Here is a 16,622-nt window from a genome sequence, read left to right as displayed (position 1 = left end):
GTCCCTGCCACAGAGGCCTTGCAGCCAAATCCTAATAAGCAAGGCCAGTCTTTTGGATAAGACACAGCAGCTGCTTGCTTGAAGCAATTTGAAGGGCATTGACAAGCCTCTACTCTGCTTCCCAAATCTCTCTTTTGACTCTAATTCCATCACTATTAAGCCAGGAGATAGAATGTTAGGACTTTCTGTTAATTATTTCCCTCTCCACTTTGTCCCTTTACAAATGCAAACAAAGTACTTAATTCCGGTCCCATACTTTTGTGAGATTATGGGCAATTTTATTATTCCTTCCCTCCTTGTGTTTGGCTTCAGTTTCCTCACTATAAAACAGGGATAATAATTATAGTAAATTTACAGGGTTGATGTGAAGATTAAATGAGTTAGCATATGTAACTAAGAACAGCAGTGTAAGTGTTTGCTGTTATTACTAAGTCCTCAGTGTCTGAGCATGAATCAGCACATCAGACGGAATTGCCCCACAGAGGTGAGGTTAGGGGCAAACTTAAAAGAGTGTCAGGTAGTAAAGAGGGAGATGAAGGCAAGATAGCTGGAAAATGGTTCACCATTTTGCCAAAGTTTACAAATACTCTGTAATCCCCCACCAGGGGAACATTTCCCTTGACAACAGCCATTCCTGACACTGGTAAAGGTGCTGGGGGTGACAAGCCTTCTCTAAAGCTCTCTTTATCTCAGTCAAAGAATATCTTCCATGTCCCTTCTCAGTTCAAGTATCTACAAACAGAAGAAAAAAAGTACCACATATTAGCCAGATGGAGCCATCCGGAACCCTGCGTTTTATGTCTTTATTTATTATAATTCTTATAATAAATTTCTAGGAGAAATGGAATCTAATTCCCAATTTTTTAAAAGATGAGAGAAGATTCAGTTAAGAATATGCACCACCNAAAAAAAAAAAAAAAAAGTACACTGAGGTTTAATAACTTGAAAGTGCCTAATATTAAATATTATCATCCTTTTCCCATGTATGTTCACATAAGTCTTTGCACATAGACATAACAATACACATTGGCTTTACATGCTAAATGTGCCAACATAGCACATTTTGATATTACAAACACAGTGAAGGTGACGTATCCAGGAACTTAACAGAAGGAACTGGAAACATTTTTCTTCTTCATGCTTCTTTATTAAGATCTACCCACCTAACAACCATCAGAACATTCATAAGTGAGGAAACATTTTTCATTTCACTGCTGCATATATTAAAAAAAACAATTTATAGCCTTGTTTAAAATCTCTTTCCAAAAGTCTAGGGAAGAACACTTTGGAATACCTGGTCCTCCACGTGGATGTTTAATAGTTATTGCTTCTAAATTGCCATTTATAAATGGTGAATGTGTACGCATGACAAAAGGAAGCTGATCCTATGGCTGTGTACATTGGCCTGAGGAAACACTATTTTCCAGATATTTACAACAGGCAGTCTACACTGAATTATTTTATCATTTTGTGGGGGTGATACGTTAGCTGTTTCATCAGTACTGTGCCAAGATTCAAAGAAAATGACTATAGGAAAAACCATTAGCCCTTCGTAGGAGAACAGTAGATGTACAGTGTTTTATATTTGTACTTAACCTTCATATAGGCAATTCTATAAAGGCTATGCCTACCAAATAATTGGTTTGAGGTTGGGAATCTTGAACAGTCACTTCCCTTTCCCTTTAGGTTCCAGACAATTTGAGAACTAGATGTAGGAGCTGGATGGGGGCAAAGAACAGCATTAGCTTTAATACCCAAGTCACAGCACTGCCAGGTTAGGTTGGCAACAAGTAGGGGCTTAGGACTTGAACCAGAGGCGAACATGCATTTTCTTACTCTTTTTCCCTGGAACTGTATTGTTCACTCAGTTGTTGGCTGAGCAGATGAAGCCCTGCCAGTCCCACACTGCAACCGTGTAACTGTGTATGTGCTGCCAAAGCGAGCACACAACCGTGTAACTGTGGGTCCTCCAAGGAGCAGACACAATGGTGGGCTGAGACATGCAAAATATTTCTTGGGGAAACCACTTGTAAGGAAAAATGGGAAGATGGTTAGACCATGATGTGAGCGAATAAGAGTGGGACAGAGGGTTGGAGTGAAACCTCTTAGATCTCACTGCTGTTCTAAGGAAAATTCTCGAGCCGAAGTTCCTCCCTAAGAGTCTCTTGTCTCCCAGGAATGGGCCAGCCTTAGGATCCTGTGGCACTCGGTCATTGGCCACGAGCAGCCGTGGGAAGTGTGACCTCAGCGTGGTGTGGGGGGCGGGTTGCAGGGTGAGGCAGCTGGAGCTGTCATTGAATTACCCTCCTGGCAGAAAGCTGATCCGACAGGCGTGCCCTCATGGCTGCCACGGTGATCAAATGTTCCTCTAACATCTTCCTTCCAGGGCTGGAGAATATGCTCCCCACGTCTAGCGCAGGGGAAATGAGCTAGCAAGCAACTTCTGCAGTAATGACTTGGGAGTTCTAGGAGCCACACAGAGCAACTGATCTTATTGTTTTAGTCACTGTTAATACATATGTTTGGTGTATGTACACAGAGGCATAGATTTGTCATGATGGTACATTCTTGGGATTAACAAACTAAATAAAAATCAGCAAGTGTGTGCACCTGTACCAGGCTGCAGGAGCCACAAAGAAAAGTACAGAATGTGGCCTTGCCCTAACGCTGCAACAATATAAAAACATTAAATAATAAGGAATTTAAAATAGTTCCCAGAGCAGGAAGGGAAAAGTGGGCCTCCTCTTGCCCCACTCCGTCCCACCCACATTAAAGGACGTTTTGCTTGTGTCAGTGTCAGTTTGTTTATGCCTCCAGGAGAAGTTGTTGGCACAAAGGCTGACAGCTACTGTGCCCCAAACAAAAAACAATGTTAAACTCCTGGACTAAGTCATTGTTAGAGCCAACCATGCACAAATGTTCTACAAATCTCTGTTGTTTGGGCATATTAGGACCATAAGATAGCAAATTAAATTTGATTTCGTAAGGTGCTTCTCTTGGAAACACAAATCCTAACTAGTCATAATTTTTGGTAGTTATCACACATTGAATAGTACTCTTGTGTTTCTAAGTCATGTAGAAGTTACTTGTTTTCTTCCTCCAACTTTATTCCATATTCCTTCACAGACTTCAGTAGATCTTCTTGAGACTCTGATGGTGTCTCAACAGCACAGGAACGTGGCTAGAAGTACCCTTTGACAGAGAGACCAAATGCCTTTTTCAGTGAGCTGATCTCTTTCTTTCTTTTCTTTCTTTCTTTTCTTTCTTTCTTTCTTTCTTTCTTTCTTTCTTTCTTTCTTTCTTTCTTTCTTTCTTTCTTTCTTTCTTTTCTTTCTTTCTTCTCTTCAGGGTGCTCCTCCCACCTTGGATGAGGAGAAGAAGCCAATTCCAGGAGCAAAGAAACTTCCAGGACCTGCAGTCAACCTATCGGAGATCCAGAATATTAAAAGTGAACTGAAGTATGTCCCCAAAGCTGAGCAGTAGTTGGAAGAAAGAAGGTGAGTGAAAAAGTATTTCCTTCCTCTTAAAAAGACCACTGTAAAATGGATGAAGGAAGCTTTCCACAGAAGGAGTCTGGAAATTCCAGAAGCATTAAGTGCCAGGGCCATCAATTTAGAGCGGTTTTTCTCATGCAGAGGTTGTTTGGGAAAGCCAAGCTTTGTGGCCATTGAAGATGTCTGCCTGCTAACCCCTTTCTTAGTTGGGTGAGGACGAGGTTGGGGGAGGGAATATGCTTGGGAGGAGGCCTTGAGGAGCTTTTGATGGTGGGGTCCAGGGAGCCATCCCTCATTCCATGCCTCAGTTTCCCCACCTAGATGCCACAAAGAGTGAGGAGTGAGTCCTGAGGAGAGGATCAGAGGGGCAAGGTGCTGAGGAGGTCTGGAAGTGTAAAGGGGACAGAGACCAGTTTAGGCGTTGAAACCAGTAACTCTGGTGTGCGCAAAGCAGACCAAGAGGACTCAGGGATGACTCAGAATGTGCACAAGGGAAGGATAGGCGCATAGCTGTACCTGCCACTCTCCCGAAGAGGCAGTGCAGGCAGGGCCTGTGACCTTATTTTCATTTTAATGGGATCTGCTCAATGATGACTGACCCTCTGGGGAGGGCTCCGCCCTGCCCTCCATCTGCAGACCCGACGCCTGTGCCCCGGCCTGCGAATCCTGCCAGCAGGGGGCATGTGGAACCAGCCTGGCCTTCCTTTCCAACTCTCCTGTGAAAGCCTGAGAGCAAATCTGCTTTATCTAATGTTACTGAATCCCGCCGTGCACAGTTTATTCCATTTGTTAAGCAGAACTTTAAGTTTAGAAGAGAGGAATCTATATTGGTAGCATAAAACAGGTATTTATCTGACTACCCATTCATTTGTTTGTTCATCAAGTCACTCATTTATTCAGCCACTATCTACTGAGCAGCAGCCATGTCCTGAGCACTGGAGACATTTATTAATCACATACCATGTGCCACATACTGTGTGAAGAGCATTATATCAGTTGTTTCTGTTGAGCCTTATGATACCCGTTTAATGCCCTCATTCTTTTTATTTTTTTTTAATTTTTTTAAATTTTTTGCAAATAGTTTATTGTCAAATTAGTTTCCACACAACACTCAGTGCTCATCCCCACAAGTGCCCTCCTCCATGCCCATCCCCCCTCCCCCCCACATCCATCAGTCCTCAGTTTTTGTCAGCATTCAAGAGTCTCTCATGGTTTGCCTCTCTCCCTTTCCCCCACCATTTCCGCTCTTCTTCTCCCCCTTGTTCCTCAGTTAAGTTCCTCCTAATCCTCCTATACGTGCAAACATATGATATTTGTCCTTCTCTGCCTGACTTATTTCGCTCAGCATAACACCCTCAAGGTCCATCCATGTTGCTACACATGGCCAGATTTCATTGTTTCTCATTGCCATGTAGTATTCCATGGTATAGATAAACCACATCTTCTTGATCCATTCATCTGTTGATGGACACTTAGGCTCTTTCCATGTTTTAGCTATTGTGGAGAGTGCTGCTATGAACATTGGGGTCCATGTGCTCCTATGCATCAGCATTTCTGTGTCCCTTGGGTAAATTCCTAGCAGTGCTATTGCTGGGTCATAGGGGAGTTCGATTGCAAGTTTCCTGAGGAACCTCCACACTGTTTTCCAGAGGGTTAATGCCCTCATTCTTGAGATGAATCTTCTAGAAAGACTGATTTTCCTCATCTTTCATGCACCCTAAAGAAGGGGTGTGACTTCAAAGTTAGTGCTGTCACTTACTTGTTATCCTGCCTCACCCCTTCCTCCCACTGCACCTTATAGAGGATGGCACACTCCCTGTGGGTATCAGGGTGAGGTCCTCTGACCATGTAGGTACAGGCACAGCACTGGGGCCCTGCTGTATCTTCTGTAGACATAACAGAGGACAGAATGTTCTCTGGGGTAACCCCATGTGTAATGGCAATGTTACTTGTGTCACGCTTATGCTGACTTACAAGGACATTTGCAAGTTAGTTCTGGGGAAACGATTTCTTTATAGTACAGAGAAAGAGGTTGTTTTGAGCTAAAATAACACACAGTATCTAGTGTTTTAGCACAGTTACATAAAAGAACAAAGGAGTAAAAATAAAATACAGTGGACTCTATGACTCTAGAATGAATCCCAGGAACCTGGTTGGGGACAAAGTGACACAAGCAGGAACTGACCCGAAGTGTGGCTACACACACTTGTCATTATTTATGACAGAATGACACAAGTTGATGGCAAACATCATTACACTCAATCCTGCTTATATAGCCAGGTGTAGATGAAATACTCCAATATGTTTGGGACAAAGCTGCAGAACTTTCTTGTGAGAAAGCCTGGGGAAGGGAGCTTAACGTTTTGTAATATTTATTATCATCATCCAACCAAGACCAGTTAGAGACATGAATCTTTAATGTAAACTTTAAACGGTTTTGCTTTTATGAAATCCATGTCGACCTAAATTTAACCCCAGTTACAGTTTCAGAAGAACTTGGTTTTGAAGATTCAAAGGAATGCTGTTTTAAAATTAGCTCAGAGAAGGGGCATCTGGGTGGCTCAGTCAGCTAAGCGTCCAACTTTGCCTCAGGTCGTGATCTCACGGTTCATGAGTTGGAGCCCCACGTTGGGCTCTGTGCTGACAGCTCAGAGCCTGGAGCCTGCTTTGGATTCTGTGTGTGTCTCACTTTCTGCCCCTTCCCTGCTCGTGCTCTGTATCTCTCTTAAAAGTAAATATTTTAAAAAATTAGAAATAAAATAATACAAAATTAGCTCAGAGAGGATCCTTGAACTGTTATCTGGCAATGATTCTGCAGCCTTGCATCTGTAGGTACTCTAATGGGGAACAATACCAACTCAATAAAATATCAAAATGTTACCCACAGAACCAGGACAAATTTTTGTTACTTCATTTTCCTCAGAGAAGGCTTTAATGATCCTTCTCCTGTAAACAAATTCTAATAATGCAAAACAACTCAGAGAGGCCTATTTTCCCTATTCTTACAGGAATGTGAGAATCTACATTGTCAGAATAATTGATCTGAATTCCAAATGAGTACAGTCATTGTTTTAAGCCAAGGAATGATCTTTATTTCTTGTAGGAGAGGTATTAAGTTGGTTTTCTTTTGACTTATCAATTCTTCTCCTGCAAATATGTCAGATTTTGAGACTTCGTGGTCATGGTTTGTGGTCACAGAGGGAGATCATTTTTTTAATATTGATTGATGCAGTGGACTTATAAGCAATAAAATATCCTGGAGCAGCCATCATTTAGCCCCTCACTGGTTGGATTGATTTCCTCCTTCTTGGGCCACCACTTTGTCACCTAGCCTTACCAGGTCCCATTCAGTGATCTGATCAATCAGATTGTTGTTTGAAGTTTGAGTGAATAAGTCCATAGCATCAAATACTGTGAATACCATCAGACTCAAGGTTCAAAGTCCAGATTAAAATTATTACAATATTTTAGACATGTAAGATAGACCGGCATCTCCTTCCAGTCGAGATCAATGCTTTCTTTTAAGTGGGATTTCAGATTCTTTCCATGTCCTATGCCATGGCTACAATTGTTCATGGAAATTGGGTAAAACCATTATGTGATAGGAACCAGAAAGGCTTGTGACTAGCCAGTTGAAGACCAGGAATGGCTTTTGTCAAAGGACTTAGGGCCTGGACCCAATCAGGAACCAGACCCAGGCAACACAGGGACAGCAAGTATTGAGTCAAGACCAAGAGACACAGGAGTGTCCCCAATGGGACCCCAATCCAGGCTGGTGTAGTCATGGGGCATGGGGCAGGGTACAGTGTTCAGCTGTGTACCTCTCAGGATTCTCCTGGCCATGAATTAAGGTGGCCAGATGGTAATTTAAGCAAGTCCAGGAGCCAGATGAAGAGACAGGACCAGCAGCAATGTCTTAAAACAAAGAGCCCTCCAACACTCCCATGCATGCTGTTTGCTGCTTGATCGGGAATCCCCCATGTCCAGTCAGAAGCCACCATCAGCTTGTTTCCTTGTAGCTGCAGCAGATGCCACCTCAGACTTCATGGACAGGGATCTGGAGAACCTGGAGGATGGCTTAGGGCTGGTGTCCAGCACTCTGTGTCCATTTGTGCTCCCTCTCAATCCTCAGATCAGACCACAGATGCCCATTAAAGAATGTCTATACCATGACCATTTTTTTCATTCTATGCTAAGATATATAGATAGCAACCTTGGTGCCTCTTCTCAGGATACTTCAGTCTTGGTGGAAAGATAAAATACTCTAAAACGTAAAAGGCAGCAATTCAAGAATTAGCCCACAGCTCAGTGATTCGAGATATCCAACAGCTGTTTATGACCCCCAAGTAGGCAGTAAAGATAACCAATGTTATGATTTTTTGAGAGGGGGATCTCATAATGATTTTGGGTCAGGGGCAATTTGAAGGAGGTGGTGAAAATGGAATAGTTTAACAGAGGCTCAGAATTAACCTCTGGACATATGGAATGCCCAGAACACCATTAATAGATGAGTCTAGTGAGAGCAAACAGTTACTCTAGGGCAATATTCTTAAACTTCCAGAGCAGAGCAAAACAAGATCCCACAACCAGCCCATACCATCTCTTCTCTTTTTCCAGCAATAAAAGAACTCAGTGATAACAAACAATTAGAGAGGAACAAAATAAATATCAAAGAAAAATGATTAACAAAGGTAAACCCTTAAGTTTACAATTATGTTAATGAGCACAAAGGGCATCAACTGAAAGTCCAGGGACTGATGAAGCACTAGAAAGAAACTGTCGTTCTGAACAGGTTGTAGGAACTCTTCCTCTTTGTGTTGGACAGTGCAACATGGCCACATGTTGTGTGGCAGCCAGACTTCATGATTATGTACTAAACCAGGGTTTCAGAAAGAGGCAACATTTTAGTGATTCTTAATAACCCACTTAATAGCTTTTGGCCATGTATATAAGTAAAAATTTATGGACCAAATCCCCATTTTCCATGAAGGATTGAGGAAAGCACTTGCACTTTTTGCATTAGGAAGACTTCTGAGGTCAACCACTGGCCACCAGACTGTACTCTGAGAAACACTGTGGTAGGGCAGTAAGAGTGAGTTCAAATGATCTGCGATGACTGCGTAGCTCTACACAGCCCCATGATCTCGAATTAGCCTTGATCCCATACCCCACATCAGCCAACCAGCCTTGCTTCTGGATTTTGTGGATTTGAAAAGAACCATTATGATAACTGATAGAGGAGGTGTGCCTTCTTCCAGCACTCTGTCTCATCCCTGCCATCTTCTGTTTATGCTGTCACAAATAGTTACCAATGTGATGTATTTGTTTTCTTGTTTATAGCTTTTTAAAGGCTAGGGGGCACCTGATAGATCATGAGCACACAAGGCATGTCTGTAGAATGTCACAGGTGCTCTGACCATAGCAAGTCTGGGGGTCTCTAGAAATGCATTCTTGTAAACTTCCCAAGTCCTTGTATTCTCAGGGAGATTACTACTTAAAAGACTAGCTTTTCTTACAAGGTCTGAAAGTAACATTGTTGACCATGATCACTAAAGGGCTCAGAAATTTGGCTTTAATTCATTGATTATAACTTTATTCCTCTGAGAAACTGAAAAATGAGGGAAGACACCAGTTTTGGTTCATAGTCTTCAAGGGAGAGAAAAACATGTAAAACCAAAAGGAAATCATTTAATAATCAAGAGTTATTTGGTTTTATTTTTCTAAGACCATCTAGGTCCAGATAAGACATATTTACCAACCAGTCATCCAGAGAGATGCCATTTCTACTAGAAGAGAACATAAGGTGTTCATTACTCTTAAATGTTAAATATTATGCATCACTGTTGTTCCTCCTGATTCAAGGGTAATTTTGAGAGTGTTGGCAGGAGGGTAAATTGATGTACCCAGACATTTGATGAAAAGTACATTTAGCACTTAACACCAGACCCCCAAAATACATGACACAAAAGCTGACAGAAATGAAGGAAGAAATGGATAATTCAACAATAATAACAGGAGACCAAGACCCTACTTTCAACAATGGATGGAAGAAATAGAAAGTTAACAAGGAAATTGTTTTGGTCTTCTAGGGCTGCTATAACAGAATACCATAGAATGGGGGGCTTATAAACAGAGATTTATTTTTCAGAGCTCTGGAGGCAGAGAAGTCTAAGATTGAGATGCCGAAAGATTCATTTATTGGTGAGGCTCTACTTCCTGGTTTATAGATTGCCATTTTCTCACTGCATCCTTACACAGTGGAAGGGATCAGGGAGCTCTCTGAGGTCTCTTTTATAAAGGCAGTAATCTCATTCAAGAGGGTCCCCACTGCTCTCATGACCTACTTATCTCCCAAAGGCCCTACCTCCAAATGGCATCACATTGGGATTACATTTCACCATATGAATCTTGGGGGCCATAAACGTTCAGTCTACAGCAGAAATAGAAGACGTGAATGTTACTATAAACCAACTAGACATAATTGACACCTATAGAACACTCTGCCCAACAACAGAAAAATACACATTCTTCTCCAGTGTACATTGTCTAGGACAGGCCGCAGGTTAGGCCATAAAGCAAGTCTCAGTAAGTTTAAAAGGACTGAAATCATGCAAAGTATGTTCTCAGACCACAATGGGATGAAATTAGAAATCAGTAACAGAAGAAGTTTGGGAAATTCATAAGTTGTGGAACTTAAATAAGCACTCCTGAATAACCAATGAGTCAAGGAAGAAATCACAAGGGAAATGAGAAAATACTTTGAGAAAAACAAAGAAAAAATACAACATACCAAACTTGTGGGATGCAGGAAAAGCAGTGCTTAGAGGGAAATTTATAGTTGTAAACACTTACATTAAAGAAGATCCCAAATCAATTAGCAACCAATCAAATCAATATTAGCAGCTTCCAATATTACTTGAGAAACATGTTCTTTATTATCTTAAACTTAACTGATGTGGATCATGGCAAATGATTAAACTGATATGCAAATGGAAATATCCTTCCTTTCACATGGTAAGATGTAATAGTAAGTGTTAAAAATCAATTTGTATAGATACCATGACAACAAAGTAGAAGGCGGGAACTAAAAATTAATCACTCATAAGATCACTATCTTAGCATAATACTCATTTTGATAGCTGCCCTTCCAGTGTTTTCCTCTGAGTTTACGTATTGGATACAATACAATACAACTGGTTCTCCTTTTACTTTTTCCACTCTAGATTTTCTCATAAGAGTATTTTTTATGTTGCTTTGTGGCCTTCAGAATTAAGATGATTTATTTCTCACACTCTTTGGCTTACCATGATTTCATAACCTTTTCCCTTTTCCAGAAGACAAAGGATTGGGTTTATTGTTTTTCAGAGAACTAAATTTAAAAAAAAGAAAAACAGACTTCTCCAAACATCTTCTCTGTGGTTTGCTGGAAATTTCTGTCTTCAGTTTTTAAATGTTCCCTGCTTCAACTCAGTTACAGAAGCTCTATTCACTTTCTTTGAAGCAAATGGCTTTATCCTGAGATTTTTCACTCTCTAGTGAAGCCATATTTCTTTTGATTTGTGATGCTCTTTTTTCTCCCCACTTGGTTAGGATAAAGATGAGTTTTGCCATGGTTCTGAACTGCCTCAAGGTTTTATTCATTTGTTTTCCTGACGGGCAGAGCTATTCTTCTAGGCCCTAGTACAACCTGTGTGGGTGTAAAGTGCTCTTGAGGGTGAAAGTAAGGAGCCTTTGAGCTGATTGTGCCAGTTGCTTTAAGAGCCTCTCCAAAGCAAACACACAGAAGCTATCTGTATGGTTTCTATTAAAACAGAGATCTGTAGGGCCTAGTGGGTGAGCTGGCGGAAGGGAGTTGGAACTGGCAAGAGAGTGTTCAGGGATTAGACTTGAGACCAGAGGAGCACAAATGCTCCAGCCAGCTTGGTAGAAGATGGAGGTGACTCAGGACCCAGATCTGTAGGACCTTGGACACTGGAACGTACATTTCCATGGGCTAAAGGACAGTTATAACTGGCACTAGTTACCCTGTTTGCAACACAATGGAACTTGTTACCCTATCTCAGTAGTTTGGGGACTGGTGCTAGGGGGCAGGGTCTGCAGACAGCATGAGTTGTCAAAATTGGAGGAGGTATGGGCTGGTACTTTCATCTGGTGGGAAGACCCCAGGGATGCTAGGAAATGTCCCACAATGTCCAGGACATCCTCCCCACCCCCGCAAAAAAACAAATAATTATCTAGTCCCAAATGTTAGTAGTGCTGAGAGTAAGTAACCCTGATTTACTTAGTTTAAAGGTTGATGCCAGAACCTATTTTTTGCAAACTTACCTTTCCAAACAAGCAGTGCATTGTATTTTACAGAAATTAAAACATTAATAAAAATAATTAATTGCTCAATATTTACAATCTCTTTACATTAATCAGAGACTTAGGAATAAAACCCTCTTAAATAAGATTATTTTGTCAGCTCGTAAACTAAATATACTAAGTAAACTAAATTATGATATATATGGAATATTTCTGAGTTATAATATTGGGCCTTAAACACAACTACTCTTTGTAGGTTTTCATCTTAAATATATCAGAAAGCAGTAGGCTATCGTAGCAGTTCATCAGGTCTTTTAAAATATTAATGTTAAGCATTTGCAATCATTAGGACCAACATCAACGTCATCATTTGTTACCTTCATTAGTAGCTACCATTTAATATGTGTTCAGGAGATGCCCAGTGCCGTGTCTTATGATTCACATATGTCATTCACTCCTCGTGATGACTACATGGGGCATAAACTATCGTGCCCATTCCCTTATGGGGGAAAGAAGGCTAAGAGACTTTACGAACTTGACCAGGGTACCCTCTTGTAAGTCAGAGGTGAGATGTAAACTGTCATATGCCATACTCCACAGCCACTCCTTCTAATCACTATCACCCATTGCATTGTTTTAAAATGTTCTTAGTTGTATCTTCCAGGCTTTGCAAATCTTTCACTGTGTTAGTTCGGAGTAAAACAAGCAAAGGCTAAAGAGACTGCAGAAACTGTCACCTTCACAAAGAGGTGACACTATAATTCTGACATATTGGTTTATTCATTCATTCATTTGTTTGCTAATTCATTCCTTCCTTCATGAGTGCATTCATTAAGCATCAATCATGTGACAGGTGCTGAGGATGTCAGTGTTGCAGACTCCAATACGAATCAGTGTGTAGCTGAGTTCAGTTGAATGGGAAGAATACTGCATGAAGCACAAATAATTTGCTTTTTTTAAAGGTCTTTAAAAAGAGGAAGGGTTAATATCAGAGAGAGCATAAGAGAGAAAAGGACTGAGAGAAAGGCAAAGAAAGGGAGGGAAGGAAGGAAGGAAAGAAGCCAATGGACCAGCTGCGACAGCGGCTGGGGAAGATGTGGACAGGGCTCAGTGCTGACAAAGCCATAGCAGAGGAAGGAGCACCAGGCCTCTGCAGAGGCGGCCTTTGCTCGGGGGGACGGCAGAGGGCTTGGCAGGCATCTCTGTGTCATCATGAGGCAGCCAGCTCCTACCAGTGAAGTCTTTTCTCTTGTTCTCTCTCATACTGTGTGCAGCCCACACAGAAAACTGGGGGAAGTGAATTCCAGGCTGTCTAATCGGGCTTGGCTGCATCGTGACAACACTGCTTGTTTTAACTCCCTCCACACATTGTGGCATTTGAGAAGGAGAAACAATCACGAGGAGCAAATCAAGACTTTCACATTGAACTCGTAGTTCCTTGCCACCGCTCCCTGCCTGTGAACTGATTATTCCACACCCTCTGGTTTAGGGCTTTATGCAGATGACGAGGTGGTGGCTGCTTTAATCCCAGGCAGGGTCAGTCAACTGGCTTCTCACTGAGGGAGATTTCTATTAAGCAGTCGACAGAATAGAGTTGCTTTCGTCCAGGCAGGTGGCAGAAAGGCTGCTCAGAACAATTCATCCTGACTGCTGGAAAAACAGCAGAAAGCAAGTGTGTCCTTCTGCCCAAAAGTCAGTGGATGCCTTCTGTTGAAAGGACAGTGCCACTTCCTCCCACCCCAGAAGACCTGTCCTGACATGTACGAGGCACGGCCTAATCCTTAACAAGTAATACACATGTTGCGCTGCCTAAGTCTTGCTTCACCCCCAATTTTGGACACAGATGATAGGAATCACGGCTACCCTGAGTTTCAGAGGCAGTGATTAATTCCTGTGAACTTACCAAACAGGTTTCTTAAGTTCTGAGCATTCGCACATCCATTTATTCAGACTCCATTATTTTTCATCTTCTAATCATTTTGTACATGAGCTACTTGGAATCTGATTCAGCTGAATGAACCTTTTTCTTCATAATGCAAGGTAATAGCATGAACTGGATTTGAATGGGAAGGATTAAAGCACTGGAAAAATATATTCAGTGAGTACGTGAACATCTGCACACTCACTGCGTGCTGGCTGCTATGTCAGAGGAAGGTGACACAGGAAGGTGCCCCTCCAGACACTCCCAGTCCAGTGGGTTAGGAAGTGAGAGGCAACATTAGCACATAAAGGCTGTAGCAGGAAGAAAGAGGCAAGACACAGCCTTTGAATATAGATGATGAAGATTCTAGACAGGATGTGGAAAACAGATATTCTACTGAAAGAAGGTGGAAGGGCATACACTCTAGAGGTGCTTCAGGTGTAGGTTCATGCCCTGGCTTTGCTATTCCCTTGGCTTGTGATTTGGCATAATTGCTCTGTTTCTTTTTCTGAAAAAGGAGAAAAATACCTAGCTCAGAGGGGCGATTTCGCTCCCTATCCTAAGGGATATTTTGCAATGTCTGGAGAAATTTTTGGTTGTCACACTTCAGGGTAGATACTGTTGGCACCTAGTGGCTAGAAGCCAGGGATGCCACTGAACATGCCATGGTGCATAGGACAGCTCCCCACAGGAAACGTCATTAATGCCGAGGCTGAGGAACACTGAACGCCACTGTGTGTATACAGTTCTCAGCACAGTGGTAGCTATTATTACTGATGATAGCATGTTAGCATAGGAAGGAACTTAATTGAAGACACTGGCTGTGCTAGAGTAGGTGCACCTGTGCTCCACTTCCAGCCATATTACGCAGTAATTCTGTGATCTTGGGCAAGTTCCTGGTCACTCTGAGCCACACCTATAAATAGGAGTGGTAATACCTATCTTGAGAGAGATCCGTAAGACACTGAGTTGACTCAGCTGGGGGACCTGGCATAAACCAGCATCCAGAAAGTGTTCATTCCCTTTATTGTCTCCACATCTTGCTTATACCCTCTGTCCTCTGCCCCTTTCTACCAAGGACCGGGGTTGGTCAGTTGGTTTTCATTTAAATGAAATAATCTCTAAAGAGAAGCTCTGCATCTTTTGCCTGGGTAATATGAAAAAGCTCACTGAAAATGAAACCCCATTAACTGTCTGTGACTAATATGAGCTCACTGCAGCACTTGTAAGCGTACCAAAAGATCTCTTTCTCAGTAGCCACCCACCTTGTATCATTTGAGCTTGAGCCAGTTCGTGAGCTGATTTCTAAGCTGTAAGTATGCTCATTCTCCTGGAGAAGGCACTGCAGTCCCATTTTTCGAAACCAACAGCAGCTCTAGTTTCCAGAGCCCTGGTCTTGACAGCAGTATTACAAACATTTCATTTGAGTGCTTTCATTTTGTTTTGGAGACTTCAAGGGATTTCCACCCCCAACCATTTTTACGTGGCAGATACATCCGGTTTGTAATTTCAGACTTTTCTCTGATGGCAATCAGTTTAAGAAATATTTGGAAGGTCAAGCTGCCACACTACTATCAAGGAAAAGCCAAACAATGCATTTGAGACACCATTTTACTGAGCATTCTGAATGGGCTTGATGGCAAAAAGAGGCATTTCATCTTCTTTGTAATCCTCTGTGCACAGACTATGTACTATTGGAGTCTGGTCTAGAAACTAAAACAAGATCCCTGTCAATCTGAATATCCAGAGGTGTCTTCTCTATAACATTCTGTCCTGGCTCATGCCCCATTTACATCCAATTTACACCTATTATTACTTTCCAGGAGTGTTTTCTCCCTCTTTCTGATGTTACTTACCTTTATCATTAAGTACTGTTTACTTTGCAATAAGGGTGAAACAGGTAGGCAGTCATTAATAAACACAGGTGCCAAACAACATGGCAGCTTAGACACTGTGAACGGCCTCTTAAGGGGGTGTCATGACCCAGGCTATGAGAAAAACAGAGGCTTATTTGGAGTTTTTATGGAAAAAACTAAATTACATCTTTTAATGAGAGGCTAATAGTAGCAATAACATTAACAAGCCATTGTACCTGATTTTAAGAATTCCAAATTACTTCTATGTTCTCTTTTGAGGCTCACAACAGTTCCATAAGACAGGGAGGGCATTGAATTTGCAGTTCATTTTTTTTAAGATTATTTATTTATTTTGAGAGAGCGAGAGAGCGAGCGAGCATGCACACATGCAGGGGCAGGGCAGAGAGAGAGAATCCCAAGCAAGCTCCACACTCTCAGCACAGAGCCTGATGTGGGGCTTGAACTCATGAACCATGAGGTCATGACCTAAACCAAATTCAAGAGTTGGACATGTAACCAACTGAGCCACCCAGGTGCCCCAAATTTGCAGTTCATTCTTATTGGACTTCCAACTTCACATAGCATAGAAGACAGTGGAATGTATCATCATCTGCTTCCAGAGAAAGTTCATTTTAAGACTAACTATTAAATTAAGCCTAGATAAGTGCATCTATAGAAAGTGGGTATGATCTCTTTGAGTCAGAAAAGTAGGATCACCAATAGGTACCAAAGACCTGTGCATGGATCATAACTGAACAGGTAATGGCTCTGCTTACAGTAGGAGGATTTTTCTCACTGACAAAAAAGAAAGCTAGGATTAATCTACCACTTCTATCTATAGCTATATGCGAAAGGAAATGTACTATCTCAACTTTCATCTCTATTTACTGTTTTCTTGCTGCCTAATTTTAGAAAGTCATATTGTAATCCTTTATTTTATTTAAGTAGGCTGCATGCCCAGTGTGGGGCCTAAACTCATGACCCTGAAATCAAGAGTCACATGCTCTAGTGACTGAGCCAGCCAGTTGCCCCAAATTGTATCTTCTA

General features: G+C 41.7%; 1 protein-coding gene across 3 annotated transcripts in view; it reads left to right on the top strand.

The window, feature by feature from the left end:
- The window catches only part of SMPX (small muscle protein X-linked), a 54,355-nt gene that overhangs the window by 19,377 nt on the left and 18,356 nt on the right, over positions 1-16,622 (top strand). For all 3 annotated transcript variants that reach the window (XM_077770522.1, XM_077770520.1, XM_077770521.1), the window contains exon 4: positions 3,349-3,497. In XM_077770522.1, the coding sequence (XP_077626648.1) occupies positions 3,349-3,483 (135 nt within the window). In that variant the 3' untranslated portion in view covers positions 3,484-3,497. The remainder of the gene's footprint in view (positions 1-3,348; positions 3,498-16,622) is intronic.

This window comes from Crocuta crocuta, unplaced genomic scaffold, assembly GCF_008692635.1.
Source record: "Crocuta crocuta isolate KB4526 unplaced genomic scaffold, BGI_CrCroc_1.0 scaffold488, whole genome shotgun sequence".
Taxonomy (NCBI): domain Eukaryota; kingdom Metazoa; phylum Chordata; class Mammalia; order Carnivora; family Hyaenidae; genus Crocuta; species Crocuta crocuta.
Note: the sequence above shows the minus strand (reverse complement) of the source record. Positions and strands in the feature narration are given on the sequence as shown.